Source organism: Canis aureus, chromosome 19 (assembly GCF_053574225.1).
Source record: "Canis aureus isolate CA01 chromosome 19, VMU_Caureus_v.1.0, whole genome shotgun sequence".
Taxonomy (NCBI): domain Eukaryota; kingdom Metazoa; phylum Chordata; class Mammalia; order Carnivora; family Canidae; genus Canis; species Canis aureus.
Window position 1 is genome coordinate 25,135,584 of NC_135629.1, and position 27,745 is coordinate 25,163,328.

Below are 27,745 nucleotides of genomic sequence, written 5' to 3' on the forward strand. Positions count from 1 at the left end.
GGAACCACAAAAGACCTTGAATAGCCAAAGCAATCTTGAAAAAGAACAAACCTGGAGGTATCCCAGTCCCAGATTTCAAGATAATACCACAAAATAGTAAACAAAATAGTATGGTACTGGCACAAAATAGACACACAGATCTTTATTACAGAACTAAATCCATGATTATATAGTCAGTTGATTAATGGCAAAGAAAGCAAGAGTATACAATGGGAAAGAGATAGTTTCTTTAACAAATGGTGTTGGAAAACCAGACAACTACATGCAAAAAAATGAAACTGGACCACATTCTTACATCATACATCAAAATAAGCTTGAAATCGATTAAAAATCTGAATGTGATACCTGAAATAAAAAAATCCTAGAAAAGAGCTCATGTGGTAATTTCCCTGACATTGGCCATAGCAGCATTCTTCTAGATATGTCTCCTGAGACAAGGGAAACAAAAGCCAAAATAAACTCTTGAGACTACATCAGAATGAAAAGCTTTTACACAGCCAGGAAAACCATCAACAAAACAAAAAGACAACCTACTGAATGGGACAGATATTTGTAAATGATATATCTGATGGGAGAGTTAATATCCAAAATATGTAAAAAACTTCTGCAGCTCAACACCAATTAAAAATGGGCAGAAGACATTAACAACATTTTTCCAGAGAAGGCATACAGGTGGCCAACAGACATATGAAAAAAGTGTTCAACACCACTCATCATCGGGGAAACAAATCAAAACTACAATGAAATTTCACTTCACACTTATCAGAATGGCTAAAATAGAAAATGTAAGAAACAAGTGTTTGTAAGGATATGGAAAAAAAGGAGCACTTGTATACTGTTGGTGGGAATGCAAAGTGCAGTTGCCACCATGGAAAATGGTATAGAGTTTATTTAAAAAATTAAAAATAGAATTACTGTATGACCCAGATATTCCACTATTGGATATTTATTTACCCAAAGGAAATAAAAACACTAATTCAAAAATATATATGCACCCTTATGTTTATTGCAATATTACTGACAGTAATCAAGATATATGGAAACAACTCAAGTACCCATCCATAGATGAATGGATAAAGAAGTGATACACAGAGACACACACACACACACACACACACAGAGTGAACTATTTACTCAGTCATGAAACTGAATGAAATTTTGCCATTTGCAATAGTATGGATGGATCTAGAGGGAATAATGCTAAGTGAAGTAAGTCAGATTGAAAAAGACAAATACCATATGATTTCACTCATGTGGGACTTAAGAAAACAAATGAACAACAACAGAAAAGACACAAACAAAACAGACTCTTAAATACAGAGAACAAACTGGTAGTTGCCAGAGGGGAGATAAGTGTGTGTGTAGAGGAGGGAAGTAATGTGAAGTAGGTGAAGGCGATCGAGAGTACACTCATTATGATGAGCACTGAGTAACAACATATAGAATTTTTGAGTCACTATATTGTACACCTAAAAGTAACACTGTTAACTATATTGGAATTTTTCAAAAGTACAAAATGGGGACAATAGTAGTAGTACCTACCTTACAAGATTGTTGTGAGGATAATTAATGTCTTAAAACAACACTTGGCATATGGTAAGAGGTACAAAAGCATTAGCTGTTACTATTGTATTATTTCATATTCTTCTGAAAATCAAATAAGGTAATGGATATTTAAAGTAAAACATAAAAAAAAGTAAAGTAAAATGTCATACAAAAATTAAGGCCTTGTTTAAAATTCTAATTGTACCAATTGTACTTGAACTAATAAAAGGCAGTCCTGATCTCCCTCTATGAGAGGCAGTCCTGATCTCCCTCTATGAGTCTTTAGGCATTTCTGGTGGAGGCCCTTGTAGTTTTCTAATAAATTCTCCATTTTCATTTAAAAAAAAAAAAAAAAGTTAGGGGTACCTGGGTGGCTCAGTCAGTTAAGTGTCTGCCTTTAGCTCAGGTCATGATCTCACGGTCCTGGAATCAAGTTCTGAATAGTCTGGCTCCCTGCTCAACGGGGAGTCTGCTTCTCCCTCTCCTCCTGCCTTTGTGCTTTTGCTTGCATGTTCTCTTTCTCAAATGAATAAATTTAAAAATTTTTAGGGCAGCCCTGGTGCCCCACCGGTTTAGCGCCGCCTTCACCTTCAACCCGGGTGTGATCCTGGAGACCCAGGATTGAGTCCCACATCAGGCTCCCTGCATGGAGCCTGCTTCTCCCTCTGCCTGTGTCTCTGCCTCTCTCTCTCTCTTTCTCTCTCTGAGTCTATCATGAATAAATAAATAAAATCTTTAAAAAAAAAGAAAATAACATATTTCATAGTTTACACAGTGACCACTAGATTAAAATCTGATAGGTTATTTAAAATCAAACTACCTTTTATTCATAAATATTTCAAAAATTGTGTTTGACTATAATATTGTTAGTATTTTATAGAGAGAGGAAGCAAAGTGGAAGAAAACTTTTTTTGAACTCATTTGACACGTACTGTGATAAGCTCTTACATACATTCTTTTTTATTGCTTACAGGAACCTGAAAAGTAAAGAGTTACTATGCCCATTTTATAGAGGATTAAAAATTAATGTGACTCCTCCATAGGCAGCTTGTTCCTGCAGCTGGGATTTGAACGCATGTCTCTCTCAGTCTAGTGTGTGTGTTGATTTTGATATGCCAGACTGCCTTCTTTTTTACCTTTTTTCTCTTAAACTATTAATTTACTTTTATCAGAGTGATCCAGATGTAGTCTTCAGTTTAGTAGAATATTAGTCAAAATTCATGCTGCATTGAATGGCTGTTAATTAAATCTGAGAAACAAAAGACAGGTTGAGTACAAGTTCTTCAAGGTCATGGTTTGCTTTTCAAACTAGTATACATAAGCAACCTGATTGTTTCATTTTTTTTTTTTTTAAAGAATATTTGGCCAAGGAACTGGATAAAAATCAGGCTATAATACTACTTTCATTTAAACCTTTGGTAAGTTGTCAGTTACAGATTGCATTCTGATGCAGGGAATAAGGGTGCAAGAAACTTTTCCTAGGGTGTATTTGTAACACCTCATGAAATCAAAAGTTTTCTTTTTAATTATCAAGAGAAAGGAAAATTCTTGAGCTTTCTTGAAGAAATCATCATAAAACACGTTCCGTGTATATAGTTCATTAAAGCATAAGTCTTATGTGATATTTTTAAGAGCAAAATTATCTTTAGCTATTAATTTGTTCATTGTACCATAAAAGTTCAGCTATTGAATTATAATCACAATTAAATGAGTGTGTTGGTTTATAACTCTAATGAGCAGTAGTCAAATTAAACCCAATTAGGAAACGGTGATTAATGACCAAATGTATAAATTGATCTTCATCATTGTCACAATCCCCTAAAGCAATTCTCTATTTAGGAGATGTAAAAAAAAAAAAATTTATATCCTAGAAATATTAATAATCTTTATATTTATAATGTGAATATTTAATTTTTTCCATTTAGATCAGTAATAGCAGAGCATATAATGTTTCACATTAAAATTGTGATTTAATAATGACTCTTAATTTAGAAGTTTAAGGAGCCTGGCATCACACCAAACATTTTACTTTAAATTTATCCTTTGCAAAGCTTCTTTGTAAGATAATTTCTTCCGTCTTCCACTGGTTAATGGACATGTTTTAAAAGTTTCGGTAATTGGTTGTATATTTGCAAAACAGATGATACCTGGTTGAATGAAGAGCAATGATCTTGATAACATCTATGCTGCTAGGTCACCTATGGGAAGTTTTTACTGTGGTGAAAGAACTGCAGTCCAAGAATTATTTTTTCCAATGTGATTAATAATTTGATTTAAAGAATATAATTTGGCACTATTGACTGTAATGTAATTTAGTGACTCAGAATCAAAATGGTCTGTTAGTGACAGAAACCTTCATCAGTCTAGTTTTTGTTAAGAAGCTTCTAGGTCAGGGAAGGATAGGTTCTTTTCCTCATATAACAGGGAAGTCTAAGGAGCGATCTAATTTAGGGCATGAAGGGAATGAGGGATTTTCTGATCTTCCAGCCCAGTTACCTCTGAATTGGCTTCTTTGTCGGCCAGACTCTGTGGAGGGGCAGCCAAGATAGTTCCCATTTTTCATCATTCTTCTCCAGCAGCCCCAGCAATCTTTTCAAGTGATTCTGATTGGCCCTACTTGGGTACCATATCCATATCTAGACCAGTCACTGAGCTGGAATCACATGTATGGGAGAAAGGCATCTTCTCAATAGAAAAAGGGATAGAATCCCGTGTCCACCAGAATGACCAAATTTTACAGAAATTAAACTGTTAATGAATTAGTCAAAGGGAAATGAACTCTTTTCCTTGCTTGTCCGGTTGCATTGCCAGAATTGATTTATTAAACATGTGACCCAAGTTAGAAGCAAGGTTTCCTTGGGGCCTGTGGCTGACTCAGTCAGAAGAACATGTGACTGTTGATCTCAAGGTCGTGAGTGTGAGTCCCACATCGGGTGCAGAGATTACTTAAAAAAAATTTAAAAACTTAAAAAAAGCAAGGTTTTCTTTATCATTATTTTATATATATTTTATATAAAACATGATGATTCCATGTAATCACCACATTGAGCCTAGTTAACATCCATTTCTGTTTATCACAACTGGAAATGTACGATATTACTTGCCTCTCGTGGGAGGAGGCCAGGGATGTTGTTACTGTCCTACAGCCTCTCCACCTCCCACCCCTGATAGAAAATGATCTTACTTAACCCAAGATTAAAAATTCCTGCTCTAAGCCATTTTGACAGTTGGAGCCCAGATCCATTCACCAAGCTAACGGAATGAAACCCAATTTAAAACAGTGACTACCTGGCCAAGATTCCATGTGAACTAATGCTGACTGATCCAAAGTTAACTCGCACATCAGATCCCTTTCTTGCTTCAGATTAATTTCCCTAAATAGCCACCCTGTTGCTTCGTGTTAGCAAGTGCCCATGTTGTTGGTGGGTGTTTCTCTGTGTTTCTCTCTTTATACACAAGACTCTATTTTCAAGAACATTTTCAGTTCTCTACCTTCACCCAAATCCCCCTCCCGCCTTGTATCTATTTTCTCTTTCATAGCAACTCAAGAAAAGTTCTAAAAAGTATACAACTCGTGGAACATCAATATTTAATGGAAAGTGGAACTAATTTGAAAGTTAGTCAGCATTTTAAGGCCATCTTGGCAGGGCGCATTTCAATAGCATATTATGGTTATTTATCACAAATCAAATGCAGTACATTGCTTGAAGACAGATTATTCTTCAAACTAATTATGACAATCTTATTTCCTGCTGTTTTTATGTTTCTTTTATGTGTGAGTCTCCCCTCTGAAATGTATTTTTCTTTGTTTAATTCTGTAGCACAATCTTCCATTAAAACTCTAGGGTCAGAGGCTGTTAACTGCCAGTCAGGTTCTTCATCTAGGTTAGTGAATTAGCAGCTCACAGAATCTCACACCACCAAACAAAAAAACAAAACACCCTATGAATATAAGTACTGCAACTTTCTTTGATATTTGTTCAGAAGGAAAATTCATTTGTATAATCTATCAAGCATGTAACAATGTGCTTTTGATGGTGAAAATTGTTTTATAAATATTAATAGGTATGTTTTTTCACCCACTTTGTACACAGAATGGCCTTTGTTCAAGATGAATTTTCTATAGAATTGAGGTTTCATTAATGTGACATTGAATATCTTATGTCTGAACCAAGTTCAGTACCTCAAAAAAATACATTTTAGAGTAGTTTGTTGTTTTAATAAAGGAAAAAGCTAAGGTTTGAGCAAGCAAGTTTATTTTATTGCCCTGCTGTTGACATACCATCAATCCATTTTTAACACACGCCTACTTGGACGGTTCTTACAGGGGGAAATAAGCGTATAAGAGTCAATCAGTATTCAAGGATTAATCCACTCCTTTTGTGCAAGCTGCAAGTTTTTGCTTATTTTGTCTCTTACGCTTTTTTTGTTTTCATGCCATTAGATGGACTTTCCAAAGTTTCTCTTTCACTGTAATAAGTATGATACCTGTGGCTATTGCAACATGGGATGTATGACTTAGTAGGAATTGACAGCCTTTTTCTTTAAATGACTGTATAGTCTCTATTATAACAAGTCATCTTTGCATATGTCTATGACAGTAGCCATAGAAATATGTAAATGAATGAATGTGGTTGTATTCCAATCCAACCATATTTATGAAAACAGGCAGCAAGCTGTCCCAAGGACTATACTTTGCCAGTCCCTGACTGAGATTCTCATTTGGGGCTATTTTATACCAATCGTTAGCCACCCCAGCCTTATGGAAAATTATGGTGTGATTTGAAAGTCATCAAAGTCATCTCTTCCACCTTCAACCATTAGGTTAAAATCTCCTGCTCCATCAGGTACACAGCCTGAAATGCCAACTATTAAAATGTTTCCTGTGGGAAATTCTTATGTATTCTGAATATCATAGGTAACTTGTGCATCTATAAGCCAGTTGGCATTAGTTTAGATTCATGGTAAACAGAAGTCTAGGATAAGGGAATAGGACCATGTACAGGCAATTTTTAGTATAGGAGAGTCCTATAGCCAGGGGTGCGGCATTGGGAAGCTGAGTGTAAGAAAGAACTGTGCAGGTGGAGTATGCTGGTGGTATAATAGCCAGTGAGTACCAGCTGTCTGTGCTCCTCAGTGCTTTGCACACAGTCCCTACTGGCACTAACACCATGCAGTAGAAGATACTCTGGTTTTCATTTTATAGACAAGGCCACTGGGCTTAAAAGAGGTGATTATGGCTACCTGACTCTATAAAGTGTCTGAGTTGTAATTCATACCCAGGTGTGTTTGATGCCAGAGTACCCTAAGTGGTGAAGTTCAAGGAAGAACATCCAGACAATACAGCATTATAAACCGAGATAGTGAGGCAGGAGAGCACTTTGTATGTTTGGGACTCCTTTTAAAATATTAAGCAGGCATAACAAATATGTATCTTAAAAAAAGTCCATGTACTTCCTTAAAATGCTTTATTCTTCCTGCCCTCTCCACCCACAGAAAAGATTAAGGCTTTGAGGGTGATACTCCATTTTTGGGTCAGGTCACGCTTCTTAATTCCTCACTTCCTATTTACATAGTCCTGTAACTTCCCAAAGCACTAAGATATAATGTACATTGGCCTAGTTATGTCATTTAGTTTTCTCTCCAGAGAGGGAACTGGCAAGGGGCCATTGCAGAGAGGCCATTTATCCCACAAATCTAATACCTGTAGGTACACCTTTATTTCTACTTGTTGGTATCCCTTTTATTCCACAGTCACCATCTTCAAGCTCTGGTTTAACTCTGAAGTTCTCTCAGGGTGGTCTTCAAATAGTGAACTCATTTCTATTCTTGGCGTATACAGTGTACCTCAGGAAAAAGCATCTTTTGAAAATCTGGCTTTGCAGAGGGTGGGGGGGGGTGGGCTGCCTTCTGAACATTGCATACATATGCCTTAATTATGTTCTCTCAAGGAGCTTGGAACTATAGTCTTTGTAAGGGGCAAAGATCAGCCAGGACCTATTTTGATTTACTAGTTTATTGATCTTGACCAAGAATTCTTTTTTTTTTTTTTTGAAACTCTTCAGTTAGGAAGTCAATTTGATAGCCTTCGCCCATTCATTTTGAAGGTGTCGGTTACAGTCTTGGCAATGAGTAATGGAAGAGCTGAAATTACTAATAAATTAATTAAAATTTATTTATAAGCCTAATGGAAAGCCAACAATGAAGTTGCTTTCCTATTGATTATTTATACCAGTCATTAGCTGCTGACAAAATGCTCTTGTAGCAAGCAGAGAACGTTGGCCAATTCCTTTGGTAATTGTAGGATTCCATCATTAAGATTACAGCATTCTGGACAGTAATTACTCATTTGTTCCATGTATTCACAGTGTGTGGGTAAAGTGGTTGCACATTTTGTGGCAAGACCAAGGACTCTGGCAGACATTAACTTCTGTATAAGACTCTCTCTTCTCAGTCAGTGTTACTTTAAATAATTTGTGGTTTGGGCTTTCATGTATGCCAAGCATTCTTAGATATTAATATTCCAGTTCTGCATAGATTTGTATCAAAGTGTTTGCTTTTTGTGGCAGAGAGACCTTGGTATAGAGCCTCTATGTAGGGTCTGTAGCTCTAGGACATTGTAATGTTAACAGTATGTAAGCAAATGGGATTAACAGACCATGGTCATTGCTTTTGAGAGAATTATTACAGGTTGTTTCCCTTTGAAGAACTAGGTACCTTGTAGCAATGCTGGAGGAGAATGGGTAATTTCTCCAAAGTGTAGGTCAAGGATCCCTATCAAATTCTCAAGTAAAGCAAGAGGTTAGGATGGAATGTCATCATACACAACTGACTTCTACCCTAAGTGATATAATAAAAGGGGTAAGATTCCAGAAACCTGCATGCCCCCCTTCCCCACTGCAGTCTCTCCCTGACAGTTCATATAGAAGATATCCCGTAAATCAAGGAAAGTTCTCTTTGCATGGTCCATTCATATCACCCAGTGAGTTTCAACTGTGTCCAGGCTCTTGGCTGTTGAGAGAGTTAGAGATTTCTACCTGCACCAGAGAATAGAGACAGTAGAAATGATAATGCCTGGCCACCTTCCATTATATCTGATCAGTCTTGGTCTCTTAGTGTTTTATAACCTGAATCAAAAGAATCATATCCTGCACACATCAGGATGATGGTCCAGTTTGAGCAGACCCCAAATTAAATTTATCAGCAGATTGGGGATTGTTATATCCATTTTCCAAATAAGAAAACAGGCCCAAAAAGAAAGTAGGCTATTTTTTTTTTTAATCAAGTTACAGAGTTAGTTAAGGATCAAGTAAAAAACTGTTGATTGTAACCTGGTATTCTTCCCACTAACTCTTTCAGAATTATTAGCGAGGATACTGATTAAATAGAAATTTCACTTTGCAGCATCAGAAGAAAGACAAAGGAGGATAGTGGGATTAAGTGTCATAATCTAGTTTTTCTTTGCATAGAAGGTAAAGGCAATGATTAGTGGTTATATACTAAAAATACAAAATGTAAAAAAATGGCAAATCAAAGCTGTATGTACATATGGCAGTCTATAACTTTTAATGGATGACCACAGTTTATATTATTGTTTTATTAAACAGAGACCAACAGGCATACGTTACTGTGCTCTTTATTAGAATGTAAGTCCTTTGAGGACAGGGACTATGCCACTCTATTTGTGTAGCCCTAAAGTTTAAGATCAAGGAAGCTGTAATAGCTTCTCCCACTCATATCATGAAAAAGATGACAGTATCTTATTTTTCTTTCTCCTGTGCCTGCCAGCCTGGGGAACTAATTTATAGATCCTTAAGAGATATTCATTTGGTGCCTTTTTTCCTTTATTTAGTTGTCTGTTTTGATGCAAAGATAAACTTTGATGATAATGCAGAATTCCGACAAAAGGACATATTTGCTATGGACGACAAATCGGAGAATGAGCCCATTGAAAATGAAGCTGCCAAATATGATCTAAAATATATAGGACTGGATGGGAACATTGCCTGCTTTGGTAAGAAAGTAGTTCTATCAAAAGCATAATTTGTGAATTTTTGCAGAATTTAGGAATTTATTTCTGAACCTTTCTGAAATGGTTATTTCCCTGTAGCCAGTAAAACTAGGAGTTTTTGTAGCCCCAAAGTCTTGGGAAACAATTCAGTTTCCTCCCAAAGTTCATTTGCTCAGTGATCATTGGTTTAAAGCACGGTTTCTCAAGTCTGGCACTATTGACATTTTGGGTGGGATAATTCTTTGCTGGGGAAGAGGCTGCCCTATACATTGTCAGATATTTAGAAGTGGTCTTTAGGTGTCACCTCCCTCCCCCACTGCCCTGCCACATTGTGACAATCAAATATGTCGCCAAACACTGGCAAGTATCTTCTGGTATGTAAAATAACCTCAGCTGAGAAATACTATTTTAAAGCATCTCAGCTAAATTTTGCTTAATAAAAATCAAAATCTTTGCTGCCCCAGTCATTGTTAATATGCTAGGAACTATTCTGAAAGTTGGGTTTAAGATAACATTTCTCAGAGGAAGTAGAAGAGAACATACACTTGAATCATTATACTCCAGTTTCAGCTTTTATGATAACCAAATGATAAAATGTTTAATCCATTATCCAGTTTATTAATAAAACAATTGATTTTATCATACTCATCTAAATTTGTGGAAATGGCTTATTCAGCTGAGATAAGAATGGGTCTATAGAAGCAATATAATTTCTGTTATTGTCCACAGCTTATAGAGCTGAGATTTATACCTATCTGTGTTTCTGGTGGAACCAATTCATTGCACTGGAAACTGAGGTCTTAATCTTAATGGAATTAAAATAAAAAAGATTTGTAGCTCATTAAAGCAACAGGATTATTATATTCAGAACTGAACAGACCTCATCTGGTAGTCTGCTGAGCAATACAATAGAAAATGACATCTAATTACAAGTGATACCAAGAGCTCTTGCTTTGTATCGGAGTAATAACTATAATGTACCAAATCACTCACATTGTTCTGATCTTGATAAGCTAATGCGCTCTCAATATTTGTAGGCATTTAGAAAGGAGAATGATATAATGGTGTGTTTAGAACAAATTAAATACAGATTCTTTGTAGCCTCTGTGGGAGTATGCATGATTTGACCAAGTTAGCAGCCTCAAAAGCGACGATTAACACATTTCAAATTGTTTTAAGATCGTATATAAACCATTTTTATTGTAGTTGCCCCAGACTCAATTAAATTAGTCACAGTTCAGAGGCTTGCCTGGGGAATTCAAAGGTCAGAAAAAGTGAAGTATATTTTACCTTGAGAATTTCTGCTGTGTTCAGGAGGTCTGCTTTTTTTTTCTTTCTAACCTGAGGAAAGTAATTTCATGTAATTAAGCATAAGAAGCAAAAGAAGTACAATTAGTCAATAAAACTCAGCTCTGAAAAACAAGAATTGCAGTGTTTAAACTCTGTCTTCTTACAAAAAAAAAAAAAAAAGCTCCTAAGATGTTAGCACATTTTGGTTCTAGTTTTAATGATCAGGTTGCTAGTGAACATTTCTTATATTACATTGAAGAATGAACAGAGGGATAAGAATATTATTTTGGTGCTCTCATTTATTCATTTGTTTTCTGAGTTTATCCACATAACCTATAAACATGCTTGGTTGCACCGAGTGTAAAAAAGTATGGAGCCCTATTGAAGTAGGGACCCCTGTGGTTCTACCCCAGAGGGATGCTACATTCAAAGGAGCATATTCTCAGCAAGCGAAAAATTAAACGAATTCCATTTTTTACCCAGGTCTCTTAAAAGATATTAAAAAGAATGTAATTCACAGACTCAAGCAGATTCTTGTAGCCTTCTTCTCTCTTTCTGGGTTCTTTTGAGTTCTGTATTTTTCCAGAACCCAAAGTTCCCTCTTCTACTACTAGCCCAAATTAATGAATTATGTAAATTCTCCCCTTTTATCTGTTTCCCAGACTGATTTAATTTCTCAAAAAACCTGTCTTCGTATTCCCAGGAGTTTGTTGTTGTTGTTGTTGTGTTGGATATTCTTTGTATGCATATTTCCTGATTTACCCTAAAAGTCTATGAATTTACCTGATTGAACATAGTTCCAGGCAGGACAGATTGACCTTGTAGTGACAGGGTTCTCTTTGCCATTATGGGGGAGGGAAATAGTTCAGGCACCCTTTCATGTTGCTAAATTTATCCTGTCTTGTGTGCCATTTACATTTCCCAGTGAATGGTGCTGGACTTGCCATGGCTACTTGTGACATCATCCTCCTGAAAGGTGGGAAGCCAGCCAACTTCTTGGATCTTGGTGGTGGTGTAAAGGAAGCTCAAGTCTATCAAGCTTTCAAACTGCTCACAGCTGATCCTAAGGTAACCTCTGTCTTGGCAGGGAGATTGCATAATGTTCTAATTTTTCACCATTAATAATTGCCTTTTCCTTCTGGAATTGCCTCCTTTCCTTCTGCCTTTTCCCTTAAGGGGAAATAAGCCAACACATTTATTTTGCAGCCACAGATGCAAATCCTGCTTTATATCTGCTTGGAGTATACATTGATTTACTCATTTCAGCTGAAAGGCTGATAAGTGCCCCCAGGATTTTATTTCAGTTGCTGTGCTTCCAAAGTCCTGGGAGATCTGAGGAAATAAAAAGAAGGGAGTGCACCAGACGGTGAAACACTGGTTGGCTTGAAACATGATTTGAGTAACCTACATTGAAGCGATTAGCTTACTTGACTTAGAGGACTCAGTCTCTGATTCCTTCCATATACATGCTACAAGTATTATCATACAGTTGGAGACAGAAGAAAATTGTAGGATTATAAAACTATGTATCACTAGAAAGAAATGACCCCATATTCTTCTGTATGTTTTTAATTTTCATCTGTGCCATAGTTCATAACGTGTGGTAGGCAGCATAGAATGTTGTTTCATGAACCTCTTTTCTTCTTGTCTAAGGTATAGCTATCATACCTATGCTAGTGCGTAGCAGAGATTCAGTAAACATTTTTCAAGTTAAATACCCATATGCTTTGTTTCAGCTGTAGGGTACCCAGTTGTCTGTGACAACAGGTTTAGGTGAACGTTTATTATATGGAAAAGACTAACACGTTCTGGACATCTGATATATATCATTTAAGTCTCATAACAATTCTGTAAGGTGGTGTCTGTCCACAACAATTTGACTTTAAATTTTGAGAATCATGGGCAGCCCGGGTGGCTCAGCAGTTTAGCACCACCTTCAGCCCAGGGCCTGATCCTGGAGACCCGGGATCGAGTCCCACATCAGGCTCCCCGCATGGAGCCTGCTTCTCCCTCTGCCTGTGTCTCTGCCTCTCTTTTTCTGTGTGTCTCTCATGAATAAATAAATAAAATCTTAAAAAAAAAAAAAAAAAAAAAAACCTTTGAGAATCATTATCTTGATACTGTTAGAGTATATGAGACATTCTCTTGTTTTTTTTTTTTTTTTCCCTTGGTTCTTAATATATCTGAAGACATGGGAAATGTGAGCCATCACTAAGAAAATCATAAACGAAAATGACACCAGATTCTTTTTTTAAAGAAATGTGATCTGAACTTAATATGGAAACTTCTCATTAATAAGTGGACCATCAATAGTCTTTTGGTTCACATATATAAAATTTTGTTTTGTAATAGTTGTATGTTTGTCTATTTTCATTGTGACTCAGATGGTTGCAAACCTTACACTTTTGTTAACTCTTGTCCATCTGATTCACAAAATAAATGGTGAGGTATTGTCAGCTGCTTATTTTTAGTTCTCCAGTGCTGTCTAGGAAGAGCAAAGTCATCAAAATCCAAAGTCACCCAGCCATGAAGAAAGTGTTTGCAGTTGGTTTTTCTGTTTATATAAGTACCTTATTTTCACTACTTAAGTAGGAATATTATCAATGGCTTTCTAGCTATTAACTTAGTTATCCCTTATTTTCTTTTTTTAAAAAAATTTATTTACCTATTTTTGAGACAATGCATGTAAGAGTGGGAGAAGGGGCAGAGGGAGAAGGAGATGCAGACTCTATGATGAGCAAGGGAGCCCAATGTGGGCTTGATCCCATGACCCTTGGGTCATGACCTGGTCCAAGGGCTGCTTATTATTAACAGGCTTGAGCCACCCAGGTGCCCCTTCTTATTTTCTGAAGGAAGCATCATTTTCCTCCCAGAGAGTTTCCTATCAGTTAAAAATCTCTAAGTACCATGGACGTAACTAACACACAGCTCTTTAAACTGCTTGAACCACAAAGTATTCAGAGAACAGCGCGACTGTGATAAAAAACTAACTTTTAGTGTCTACTGAAATTCAGTGCTAAGAATAATAGAGAGCTATCGAGGGAGTAAATCTACCAGGACAATCATTGCATTTTCTTTGGAATATCTTTTCTTAGTGGCTGATCTGGAATTTTAATTTTGTAAAAATGCAGGAAGGGAAGGAAAAATCACTTGCAGAGCCATTTTTTTTTTTTTTTTAAACAGCCTCTTAAAAATTTTTGACTTTACCCTATGGAATATTTTCAAATGCTTGGAGTATTTAAACTTTTTTTGAGATTGCCTGTCATCTTGGGTAGAGAAAGATATGTGGGAGTTATTTTATTTTTCTTATGCTATATCAGGAAAATGAATGCATAGCTCATCTCACTGTAAATTTTCCAAATCTTGAAATTTCAAAGACGGATAAAAAGCATAGAAATGTAATGGGTATTTTCAATCCTGGCATTGTTTAACAGGTTTCAGAGAACAGAGCCTTAAAAATAGTATAGATGAGTTGATTTGATTTTGCAAGAAAACTGATTGTAGTTCTGGCAGTAATTATTTCAAGTAGAACCCCATTCAGCTGCCCAGAAGCAGAGAATCCCAAAAACCCAAAGCTAATTATTACAAAGGTATTGATTTTCTTGTTAGATGTAAGGATTAGTGAGTTGAATACACTGAAACTCAAAATTGCAAAACTCCTGTTGTTGTTTAACTTGAATTAACTGATAGTAACAACTATTTGTTTGTCATATGTGTGAGCTAATTCTATTGATGAAGTAATAAATGTTATAAATGTCATCATTCAAGAACAATATTATTGGTTAACCTATATTTCTACACATACTGTCAGCCAGGGAGCTGAAACTTAAATTTATTTTCTTTGACTATTAGCCCAAATGCCGATATTCACTGGTACCTAACACAAATGTCTGTATAACTGATGTGTTCCTTATTTGTTTATAATATATGTGAAACAGAGCTCCTCCACCAAACTGCCTAGAACAAGAATCTTTTCAAGATAGCTCACTTAGAAAACTGAATTCACATTAAATATTTTGTACTTATCTTATTTTCTAGTTGGGCTGGAGACAAGAGAAAGGCAATGGAGTTTGTTCTGGTGCTGTAATAGATCTGATCTTTATCATTTTTTACATACAGAATTCTAAGCACTAGTATTCTTTAAGTCATAAGGAGTAAAAAATCACAAAAATAGGAAGTAGATGTAGGGTTTTTGTGGTAATCTCTAAAGAATTTAGACACACTTAAGGAGTAGCCCTCCAAAGAATATGATCCTTAAGTTTTTGTTTTCCTGAATCATAAATAAAATAAAAGCTTTGGCTTTTATTTCTTATTCTAAACTTAGAATTCTAAAGGTGTAGAAAATGAGTACAAACGACATCTGGAGTATGTAAAATATCCTACATAAATGAATAAAAGGAAAAGACCATTGACAGCAGTCTCAACAGTCGCACCAACTTTGTTGGCCAAAGTTAAACAAATCTGTTGCTTCTGGAGGCCTGATTTTGAAAACCAGTGGTGTGGGATTGACATTTGTGAAGTCACCGCACCTGATGTGTCTGTGCTTCCTGGTTTGGATCCAACTTAGAGTCATATTTTCAAAGCGCTTCATTTTTAAATTTGTATTCCTTTAAATATTATCATTCTTTGATCTCAGTCTAATTAACATACAGAGTTTTTCAAAGCTCTTTAAATATCCAGGAAGAAATGTGCTACATAAGAACCAAGTATTAGTTTAAAAAAAGAAGGGGTTCTTAGTGGGGCTTTGGTACCAGACTGCCCAGATTCCAGTCACATTTTTACCACTTGCTGGTTGTGGGAGCTTGAGTACATTATTTAACTTCTATATATCTCAGGTTCCTCTTTTATAAAATGAAATAATAATAGTACTTATTAACGCAAAGGGTTGCTTCATTTGTTGTTTTTAGTATTTGGAGTTTCACTTTCTTTAAATTTTTTCATTGAGATTTCATTGACATATAACATCATATAAGTTTAAGATGTATAATGTGTTTGATATATCTATATGTTGCAGTATGATGACCAGTATAGCATTAGCTTCCACTGTGTTCCGTAATTATAATTTCTTTTTTTGTGGTAAGACCATTTAATCAGAGAGTTGCTTATTATATTAATTGAGATACACATATACATTTCCCATTTTTTTTAAAGATCTTATTTATTTATTCATTAAAGACACACACAGAGAGACAGAAAGAGACAGTCAGAGAGACGGGCAGAGGGAGAAGCAGGCTCCATGCAGGGAGCCTGACGTGGGACTCGATCCCGGGTCTCCAGGATTATGCCCTGGGCTGAAGGCAGGCGCTAAACTGCTAAGCCACCCAGGCTACCCCATTTCCTATTTAAAGGAGGAATAATTTTATATGATAGTATCATTTAAAATTCTTAATAAATTCTTATTGAAGTATGAAAATATAGAATAGTATGTAAATAAAAAGTATATAGCTTTATGAGTTACCACAAAGTGAACATAGCCCTGTACCTGGCAGCCAGGTCACAAAATAGAACATGGATTAAATATTTGTGTTACCCCAAAATTGATACGTTGAGATCCTAACCCCCAATGTGATGGTATTAGAAGGTAGGGCCTTTGGGAGATAATTACATCATAAGGGTGGAGCCTCATGAATGGGATTAAAACCCAAAGAGCTCCCTCACCCCTTCCTCCATGTGAGGATAGATCTAGATGATGGCCATTTCTGTACCAGGAAGTGGGCTCTCATGAGACACTGAATCTGCCAGTGCCTTCATCTTGGACTTCTCGCCTGTAGAATTGTGAAAAGTAAATGTTTGCTGTTGTACCACTCAGTCTATGGTAATTTGTTATAGCAGCCTGAACAGACTAAGGCAACCAGCATCTTAGAGACCAGTAGTTCACCCCTGCCCCATGCTTCTCCTTCTCTGCTTACTCCCCAAGGGTAACACAGCTATCCCAACTTCTAATGTCTTAGATTTGATTCGCCATAATATAAATAGGATCATACAGTGTGCACTCTTTTGTGTTTGCTGTCTTTCACTTAACCTTTATTTGTAAGATTCTCCCATGTTTTATGTAGCAGTGGTTTCCACTTTCTTGTTGCTATATGGTATTCTATCTCTGCCAGAACTTTATCCTTTTCTGTTGATACTGTGTTACTCAGTTTTGGCTATTACATTGCTATGAACGTGTTCTCATACATGGCCTTTGGAGCACATTTTTGTGGGTTATATTCTTGGACCTAGGATTTCTGGGTCATAATGTACACACGTATTCAGCTTGAATGGATACTACCAAGCAGCTCTCTAGGTGTGCCAGTTTACAGTCTGGTGTACACCAGAGTTGTTGGGCATTCCAGTCTCTCCACATCCTTACCAACACTCGGTGCAGTCAAGCCTTACCAGTTTTAATCATTCTGATAGATACATGGTGTATTCATTGTGGCTTTCTCTCATGGCTGATGAGGTTGAACACCTTTTAATATATTTATTAGGTGTTAGGATATACTCTTTTAAACTTCTGTCTGTAAAGTAGACATGAAAATGATACCCCAAAGCATTGCTTTAAATATCAGAGATCATATATGTGTCAATACTTGGCAGATGTTTCTAAAGTACAGTGAAAACTTTAATTTGTATTGTTGTTTTTTGAATGTTCAATTTCATTATCATTCTAAGGCTTAAATTTATAATTACTGAAACAGGAGGGAGGAAATGGTCATCTATAGGATGGGAGGTTCATTGACATCAGTGTTACCTCGTGTCTTCTTTTCAAGTGGATAAAGTGTGTAAGCCAGCAATTCAGTAGCTTACAGTAATTCTCTGTTCAGACAGCCAAGAAAACACAACTTAATCGAGGAAGGATTAAATTCATGTGTGCAAGAACTGCAGAATATCCTTTGGTATAAGTTTGAGAAGAGTCCAGCTACTTTGGTTCTGTGGTGTGTGCTTGAAAAGTCTTTCGAATTTGAGTCTGCAGTAGTAAAACTGGATGCCACATTTTCAGTAGCAAATGCCTTTCAGCATGCAAATGCCTTCAGTTTTAATAAATATGCTTTGGGACTAATATGTGCTCAATGCCTCACACACATATTGTTGATCATCATACATTTAGAATATATTTTAAAAAACACAGTATGTTCTTTCTCACTTATTTACATGTTTATATCAGAGGCTTGAACCAAAACTCATTTTATTACAGACAACATATATTTGCTGAAATACCTTATCTGTGAGGGAATATTTATTTTGGGGAGTACTTGTAGGGATTTATTTTCAAATATAATGCCCAATCCTTTAAACAACATGAACATTATTTTTGAAATAACTACCCCATCCCTGTTCTTACATGCCTCTTTGAAAAAAAATTTTATGTTTGCACGGAGTTGGAAGAAGTAAAAGTCCAGGCAGCCGTTCTTTGTGGTGACAGGCTACCTAACAGTCTATTTGAGAAAAATAAAAATGATTTTGTGCTTATGGATTGGTAACCTGTGGCCTGGTTTCATGTAGGGTAACAATGTATGTAAGCTGGAGAAGGGAAAGCCAGCTGCCCCACTCATTGCTCTTCCTCTCCTCAAACTGCTTTTCCTCGTGTCTTGCACTTCTTTCTCCGATGTCCAGTTGATCCAAATTTCCATACATATCTGGCTGTCCTTGGCCAACACATGCTCATTCCATTTTACCTGCCAGCACTTCCCAATAAGAGCTGGGTCCCGAGAAGGCAGTTGATTCTGATAGCGACTGCATTTTTCATGCATCCTTAATGAAACACTCTTAATCTATTTTCACACTCCTTGCTGACACATTCTCAGAAATTAAAAAAAAAAAAAAAGGTTTTTACTCATTTCTCTGCTTCTCAAAATTTAGATTTGAATGTACTTTGTTTTGTTTCATAGTAAGTAATTTGAAGAATTTTAACAGATTTGGGGATATTTTAGTAAATTTTATCATTAGTCCTAACATGCTTAGTAATTGATTATGAATCCTGATGGAGAAGCCTTTGTAGACGTTAAAGAGAAATGAACCACTAATAAAAGTATAATGTCATATAAATTGGAAATAATAGATAATGATTAGAAGAGTTAGGATTTTTTTTTTCTCCCTCTCTCTCAGTGTTATTGCACTGAGAAAAGATGTGGTTCAATTCAACAATTAGAAAATAGTGCATTTTCTAAAGGGTGACCAGATAATGGCCAGGATTAATGTCATGTATCTCTGAGTCTTAGGAATTATCTTATAATGGTAGAGTGATAAAGCATCTAGAAGTTTTACTAGTATTATTTTTGAGGTATTGTTTTGAATGCCTGGTAGGGGAATCATTAGATGTGGGGAGTAAGCTTAGGAAAATAATCAGGAGAACAAGATGAAGACCTTTGAACAGAGAAGGGTTCTGATTCTTCTAGTCTCAGGGGTGAGCTGTAGAGCTGATGAGCTCAGCCCCACTGCATTCAGGAGATGAAGACATCGTGAATTCCCTTTCTTCCTTCTTCTACACTACCCTCCACCCACTGCAAGAGAATTAGGAGTTAGGAATGATTGTCTTGTTTTTCGTAAATGAACAACATGTCCATATGGGCTTGCTGAAGAAATCGGCTTGACTCATCGTGGCTTGCAAAATAAATAGTGTTTTGTCTTTTTTTAGGGTGTTTTATTAAATAGCATCCCCTTTCTTCCTAATTATTAAATTAGGGAAAACAGAAAATATAGAAAAGTACCAAAATAAGTCAAGTTACATTTACATATACTGTTTTAAATGAACACATAGTGTAGTATTTTTGACTAGTATCAATATGATTGACACAATTAGATCTACTTTCCCCTGCTTTTATATACCTTTTTTCCTGTCCTTGTACACTCCTCTACAGTATCTTCAGGAACTGAATAGTATTCACTTGTATGAATATATAAATTTACTTAACCAGTCCTTTGTTATTTGGTATTCAGGGTGCTTCTAACTTAAAATAATGCTGCTATGAACTTCATTGTGTTCTTAACTTTACATACTGTTCAGTTTATTTATATACAATGAATTCCTAGATGTATGAGGGTGAATATGTATGCAGATTTTAAGATTTTCACTCTTTTGCCAATTTATCACAACACTAGGTAGAAGGAATGTAGAAGACTATCATCAATAAGAAGAGTGCCTGTTTTGCTGTTTAAAATGGCCCCATATGTAGTGCTACAGTGCTGTTTGATTTTCCTAGGTCATGCCTGGTGTGATATACCTCACAGAGAAAATATATATGAGATCATCTTTGTTCACGTGTGAGTTTGAGTGCTATTGGCCATAAATTCAATACTAATGAATTAATAGTATATATTAAATAAGGTATCCTTAAGCAGAAACACACAGAAAATAAGGTTATGTATTGATCTTTTGAGAAAATGTTATGACCAGAGGCTTGCAGGAACCTAACCCTGCATTTCCTTGGGAGCAGTGGTTGAGTATTTGCTAACTCCATGTTCACTGTAAGGTTATAGACCATGACTACTGTGGATGATAAGAATTGCCTGAATAATGTTTTGGATAATTATGGATAGCTCTTCAGAGATTATATGAAAGACCTACTCCATTTTATCTTTCTAAGAAAGGACAGTCAGCAGCCCGTTAGCTTGAATGTAAAGTGAAAAAAATCTTTCTATTCATAATTTCCTTTTATATGCTTCCTAAGGGGAAGGATTTTGACTCTGAGAACCTTCAAAATGTGTCAGTAATGGCTTTTTAGACATATTGCCTTTATATATAAGGATTAAATGAATAAACCTTGAGAAAATTTTAACTTAATTTTCCACTTTTCAGATAAGAACTTGATCTCCTTACACATTTATGTTCACATTTATGTTCTTCACTTTGTGCTTTTTGAAAGTTTTCTTTACTTTTAAATGAATTGATTAGTTTTTCCACTTCTAGAAATTTGCATTTCCTACTAAAGTATGAGATTTTAAAAAATTATCCCTAACTTTGTTACCATAACACAACCACTACTATAATTTTGTTAAATTCCCTTCCAAAAATTATCTATACTTATCTTTAGGAAGTTATAATTAGAATGTCCTTCCTTTCCATGGCCTTTTTATAAAAATCTGGTGTTACATGATACATATCTTCCAGTGTTGTTAGCTGGTCTCCCTGACCATCAGTTCTACCAGCATGTTAATAATGGGCAGTGTTTTAAAGGCATCTTGTTATTTAGAGGGTTATTTAAAGAAACTCGGCATTTAAAATCTCTTTCAGAAAAATGTGTGAACTTTGTAAGTCTGGTTTACTGAAGCAGAGTACAATATAGTCAACAAATAAATGTAATAGTAACGAGTATGAAAAACTTTGTAGCACAAAACAGACTTTCACAGCAATAGAAAAAGAAAATCACCATATTCCAAGGCCAAGCTAGACACCCCTTTGTGTCTTATGCATTTACTACCTCAATGGGCTACTGATCTGACTTTGTTTTAATTATCTCAGGATTAATGGGTCATTCTTTAACATTTGACACAGTCATTCTGAATTGCCCAGATTCTGAAATACCTAAGAATTCCAAATGTGGCCTGATGTCCCTTCCTGACAGCTCAGTTCAAGGTCTTCTTGATATGCTCCTAATATATGCGGTTCAATCAGAGGACACCGAGTCCAGAACAAGACTTGCCAGAAGTAGGAGAATAAACTCATCTTTATTTTTCCTTGCTCTTTCTTGCTAACATTCTTCCTAAGAATCCATTGATTTCTCTATGCATCTTCTATCTTTGTAAAGAGCAAGACACTCCAGGCAAAATTGTAAAATAGGTGTCTTGTTAATCTCTAGCCATCAGATGCCACCTCGTGATAATTTGTCCCTATCTCCCTCTTCCTTTCTATAGGGTATTTACAATTGATAGTCCTCGCCACTTAATCATTTTGCATTTCTCTTTTTAAATCCTATAAAACTGCCTAGAAATGTTATTTCTTCCCCCCTCACTTATTACTGCTTTTTCATTAAACTTTTCATTTGCTCCATATTCTTTAAAAATAGCTTAAAGTATAGCTTTTCCTTGAGTTTTTTTTTTTTTTCCAGTCCCTGGTTTTGTTTTGTTCAGTTATTATTATACACTTCATTCTTTCTAGCCACTCTAATCGTTCAAGGGACCTAGTGGGTTCTCCAAAAATGTCTTTTTAGAGCAAATTCATATTGACGTCTCTTTATTTCCATGTAAATCATATAGCTGAACATTCTCAGCCACGAAGAAAAGCATAACAAGTTAATGATTTGTCCTTGTGAAACAATTTCCCAAGCTAGATGCCAGTGCCATGTGTCTGGCAAGACTTCAATGGCATGGGGCAGCCTGGTAGGGACCATTGTCTAGAACTGGACTTATCCCCTAGGGTCAGAGAAGCAATGGATGAAAGGTCCTCTCTGCAGATGCTGGGGTGAGGTCCTGTCCAGCAGCCAGACACAGGCAGCAGCAGGTAATATCTCTACAGGGAGAAGTGTGAGTGGGCAGGGGCTCTTACCCAAAAGTAGCTTGCTAACAGAAGATAGCAAGAGTACAAACACAGGGAAGCAATTCTTAATAGCCTTTAGGGAATTTTACAGGTAGCCAGTACCATAGTTTCCAGGCTGTAGTGCAGAGGCCAGGCTGCACTCATGCAAAACATCCTATAGCAGAAGCTTGGTTCTAGGGAGACTGGAGTCAGGAAATTAAAGCAGGAACTCAGCCATACTACAAGTCAGTGTGTCAGCCATAAGTTTGACAAAGCTCATCCCACAGTAAGAATTGACTTTATGGAGGAAGGGGGTTCCCCCCAGCTTGTTAAGGTCAACTCCTCAAACCCCTTTACAAGGTCAGGACTAGTTCTCCAGACCATAGAATGACTAAACTGGCCAGAAACCCATTCAGTGACATCTGCCAAATGATAATATATCATGTTCTACATGCCAGGCATTCATCTAGATGCTGAGTCATAGAGCAAGTGAGTGAAATCAAGTCTTGTTCTCTTGGAGCTTCCATTTCAGAGGAAGAGAAGATAGACAGTTAAATCAGTGAGTAAATAAATATATAACATCAAACAAGTAACTAATATACTGGGTAGTGATACTTACGAGGTTAAAAAATAAAACTGAAAAGGGGACCTGAGAATGCCAGAAATGTGTGATTTTTTATAGGTTTGTCCAAGAAGACCTCTCTGAAATGTTTACCCTGGAGAAAGTCATGTCAGGAGTGTTGGATGTGGAATCTGGGTTTGTAGGCAACGACATGAATGCTCCCAGGGAGGGGATTAGTCCAACATCTGTACCCATTGGAGCTGCCCTTCTCTCCTTTGTGTTTACTACTCACTACTTCTTTACCAAAGTGCTCTAAGCCATGTCATTTGTTTTATTATAGACTAAAAAAAAAAACAAAAAAACAAAAAAACAAATTTTGCCCACTTGAATAGTTTATGGCTTAACTTTAATTTGGGTGACAACTGTCTTACAATTAGAGGTCCTTTGTGAGTATCAATGGATATTTTATCTCTGTATCCAGGAACCTCTCCTGGGGATGCTCTGTTTTCACCTTTGAGGTCTTATGAAATGGAGCACTTTGAACATACATATTAGTTAGCATTCCCAAGGGGCAGCTGGCTCAAATCCAAGTTAATTATTTTTCTTCCAGCTTATCTGTGAGTTCTTTCATTAATCGTTATCTGTAAGCATTCTGGACACATCCCTTTTTCTCAATTAGAACTCCAGTAGAATATTTTTGAGCAGACATTTAGGTGTCTGCTTTAATTCTCAGAGGCCTTCAGATCGTAAATAGTGAACAGAAAATCCATTTAGAGCTTTAACCCTTGACCTTCTAGATTTCACTTGCTTGTTAATCCCAAGTAGTACATTACTCTAAGTTAGAGATATAAGTGATGAAGAATCTTTAGAGTGTCATTGTAATCCAAGAATGTGGAATTTAGGTAGCAGGTATGAGGGGAAATGCCCAAATTTAGATATTTCTGATATTTTTCTGTGTTTTATGACCTGTGATTGGTGGTTACTTTTTATGAGTGGATCTTCTTGTCTGTTAAACTGAACTACCAAATAGTTAATCCAGATGTGGACTCTGCTGACCAAATTCACAAACAGATGTGTTTGATAATCAAACAAGAAGAGTGAAAGCCGCAAAAGTGAATAAAAGAGAAATATGAAAAGAGAACCTTTACTGAAAGAATAAATTCTAATGATTCTATTTTTCTATACAAATAAAACCTTTTTTTTGTTTAAAGATTTTACTTTTATTTATTTATGAGAGACACAGAGATAGAGAGAGGCAGAGATATAAGCAGAGGAAGAAGCAGACTCCCTGCGGGGAGCCTGATGCAGGACTCAATCCCAGGACCCTGGGATCATGCCTTGAGCTGAAGGCAGACCCTCAGTCACTGAGCCACCCAGGTGCCCCTATACAAATACAACCTTAAAATCACCACCTACTGTAAGTTGCACCAGTGCATTAAACAGTGCAAAACATCTTAGGTAAGACAAGAGGACAGAAATTAGAGCCTCACCATCATCCTTGTTTCTTTGCCTTAGTGGACACAGCTTGTTATTCCTCCATTCAGTGAGCAATCATTGACTGTTCCTTGATCACCTACTATGTGTCAGGTCCTGAGCCAATTGAGAGAATGGGAAAGCATCCAGTGTTTGATGTCATCGGTTCCAATGAGGCTGTCCTTATCAAGTTCTTTTGATTATGATCATTCCTTTAAAGCTCAAAGAAGACCTAGTGTAAAAAACCTGTTAATATTGATGTCACATCCTAGTCTCTGGGTTCACAGAGAAGAGTCTGTGCAGCCTTACTCCTCAAAATGTGGTCCATGGACTATCAAATGTTGATATCAACTTGGAGTCTATTTGAAATGCATGATCTCTGCCCTACCTTGGATCCATGGGGTCAGAATTTGTGTTTTCACAGGATCCCCAGATGATTCTATGTACATTAGGGTTTGAGAAGCACTGGTCTATATAGCAGGAGTAGGCATTCTACAGTTTTTCTGCCTCATGCCTGTTTTTATAAGTAAAGTTTTATAGGAACACAGCTTTGCTCATTCATTTCCTTAATTAGCTGGGTAATTGTCCCAGAGACCTGGTCCGCTGTGGTCTAGAGTAGGAATGCTCAGAGTATGGTATTGGAGGAGTGCCAGCTTGTGTAGAAACACCAGTCCGTGGGCTCTTTTAGGTCTGTAATAAGTACAGAAACAGAATCAGCATGTAGAAACTTTTATTGCAAATTGCCATTGCCCTGACATGTAAGTGGAAGATCAATTTTCTAGCAATTCATATGATTGTATTTTACAGAAACATCAGTCAGAGATTGTCAGGGCATTTAAAAAAAAAATTGTGCTTCACCACAGATTATGTGAGAAGCACTGCTCTGTGAGTTTAGATGGGTGGTATGTGTGTAAGAAGCAGTATCATAAGAGAATTTGATTGTACGTGGTCCATCTTGATGCTGAAATGGATTTTTTTATGGTCTGCGGTAACCATTTTGTCATATTGCTCTTTACTCATCATGCTTTCCCATGACTCTGATTTCTTTGGTGATACTTCTCCATGTGATCCCCTGTGATCCTGGTGATGCCTTCTTTTGCTCTTTGTATCCCCACTTGGATCCTCTCTGCCCTGCTTCTGCCCGCAGAGAACCCTTATACCTGGTCCAGGCCCCTTGCTCTGCTGTATCCCTAGCATAAGGCTGCTTTCAGGGGTGTTTTCTCAAACAGAAGCCCCTCAATCCAGTCAGAGGCCTCGCTGCTGCTCTCCTCCTTACATAAAAAAGGCCACCTGCCTGTGGAATCATGAGCTAAACTAAAGTGGCCCAAGAGGCTTATAAAAGTATTCCTTCCTCTCTGATGACAGCGGAGTAAGATCCAGGAGCAAAGCTGTGTGATAGAGACTCCCCTAGTCATAGGGCTTCCTAGAGTCTAGCTTTCCCTAGCAAAGTCCTCCTCAAGTGTGCTTGAGTTAGGAGGAGTGGCATCACCCGGAACCTTTTCAGAAATGCAAATTCTGAAAATCTGGCTGAAACTACTGACTCAGAAACTCTGGGGTGGGGCCCAGCAATCTACAGGTTACCAAGCCCTTCAGGTGATTCTCATGTTTGATAATGTCTGCGAGAATGTCTCTCTGTAGCCTCTTAAGCTCCCATCCCAGCTAAGAGCTATTTCATTCTTTTTTACCCTTTAAGTTAGAATTTATTTTCTGTCGCTGACAACCCAGCAGGTCCTGTGTTATATGCCATGTGTATTACTGTCGCAAAATGGAAAATCTGCCCCAGCTTGCCTTTGTTGTGCCATGTAGTAGGAGCACAAAGCTCAATTCTGTTAACTCTGCTTTTAATTTCTTTCTCCACACACTTGCCATCCCCCATGTGTCTTAAGATTTGTATTCCCTTATTTCTGTGTTAAAATCTCACCCTGAAACTGCAAGGGACTTTTTCAGTTCTAAAGTGACATTTTTTACCCAAATGAGAATTAAGGGTAATCTTCTAGTTAATAGGTAACATTCATCAACTGGGTTTGTAAATTCGTTTTTTCTGAAGATCAGTTCCCTCATGGAGAACTCTTATTTCCCTTCTCTCTAAAAGTAGAGAACAAAAAACAAGTTGTGTAATTTTCAAGCGACTTTCTATAAACTTTATGAAATTACCTCATCTTGAGCTCAGTCACTGAAGTAGATCTAATTCATTTTTGTCTCGATTAAGTTACCATCAGCTGCTTCTTTTCACAAGAGATTTCCTTCCTATTATTGTTCTCTGTACATTTAATCTCTCTTGGTACTTTTCTTCCCCTCTCTTGATTTGTAAGTGTTTTGCTGTGATTCAATCTCCTGTCTATTCTTGTTACAAAGTACAACCTTCATTTGTTATCTGGGTTCCTTGTGCTATTTGGGGAAAAGGGAAGTGGTCAGATCTTTCAGTATTTGACAAATGTCATGATAATAGAGTGTTTCAAGGTGGAGATGTTGAATCAACTTTTATGTTTGGTCAAGAAAATTGATTTATAATGATATGTGACATAAGGTCTTCACTGAATTTCTCTTTGGTATACATGAGGAATGAAAAATCACTTCTTTTAAAAAAATAAAATTTGATGTTTCTTTCTCTTGATAGCCCTTTGTACAAGCTCTCTTTACAGACTGCTCTGTGGTCAGAGAATCAGCATATATCTTTCTCCAACTATTGGATCAACTTTATGTCAGCCACCACTGAAAAATTGAGGTTTGCATGCTTTTCTTTCATATTTTCAGTATCAAACTGAGACCTCATTGCTGTCTCTTCCACTTTGGGGATTGTATCATGTTCTTGGGTGTTCACATCTTCCTTGGACAGTGGGCCAGAGGAGGTACAGGATGCAAGCTTATTTCACACCCCCCCCCCTGCTTTGTAAATGCTTCTCTTACTTGCTGCAGCCACTGCACAGTGGAATCATATCACACATGTGGGTGAGGCTCGAAAAAGTTCCGAAGGCAAAAAATATTTATAATCAAAATTAACTTTGGCAATCCTTTCAAGTCACCAGCACATTTTGGTAGTATCTTTAAGCCAAAGTCCCAGTAGTGTGGTGAGATGCTAAGCCTTCTCCATGGTAATTCCTCACCACCACGGTCTATGGTTAGACAATTGGTGGAACGTATTGTTGTAGTCTGTCTGGCCCATGACACTGTAAAGCTTGTTACAAGGAGGATGGTCTCTGTTGGGCCCGCTATAGCTCCACTCCTCCAGAATGGCAGAAATATGGTGCACAATGAATAATTAATTTTGTTGAATTAAAAAAAATGAACTGTACCAAAGTTGAAGAATAAAGTAAATATTAATAACAGCAGATAACACTTAAATAGGTATTAACTATATACCAGGAACTGGTTTAAGGGCTTTACAAATGCAAACTCATTGATTCCTCACCACAACCTAAAAAAGGTACTA

At 36.8% G+C, this 27,745-nt stretch overlaps 1 protein-coding gene across 2 annotated transcripts in view; it reads left to right on the forward strand.

The window, feature by feature from the left end:
- The window catches only part of SUCLG2 (succinate-CoA ligase GDP-forming subunit beta), a 263,193-nt gene that overhangs the window by 156,505 nt on the left and 78,943 nt on the right, over nt 1-27,745 (forward strand). For both annotated transcript variants that reach the window (XM_077858123.1, XM_077858124.1), the window contains 2 exons: nt 9,398-9,559; nt 11,772-11,914. In XM_077858123.1, coding sequence (XP_077714249.1) covers nt 9,398-9,559; nt 11,772-11,914 — 305 coding nt within the window. The remainder of the gene's footprint in view (nt 1-9,397; nt 9,560-11,771; nt 11,915-27,745) is intronic.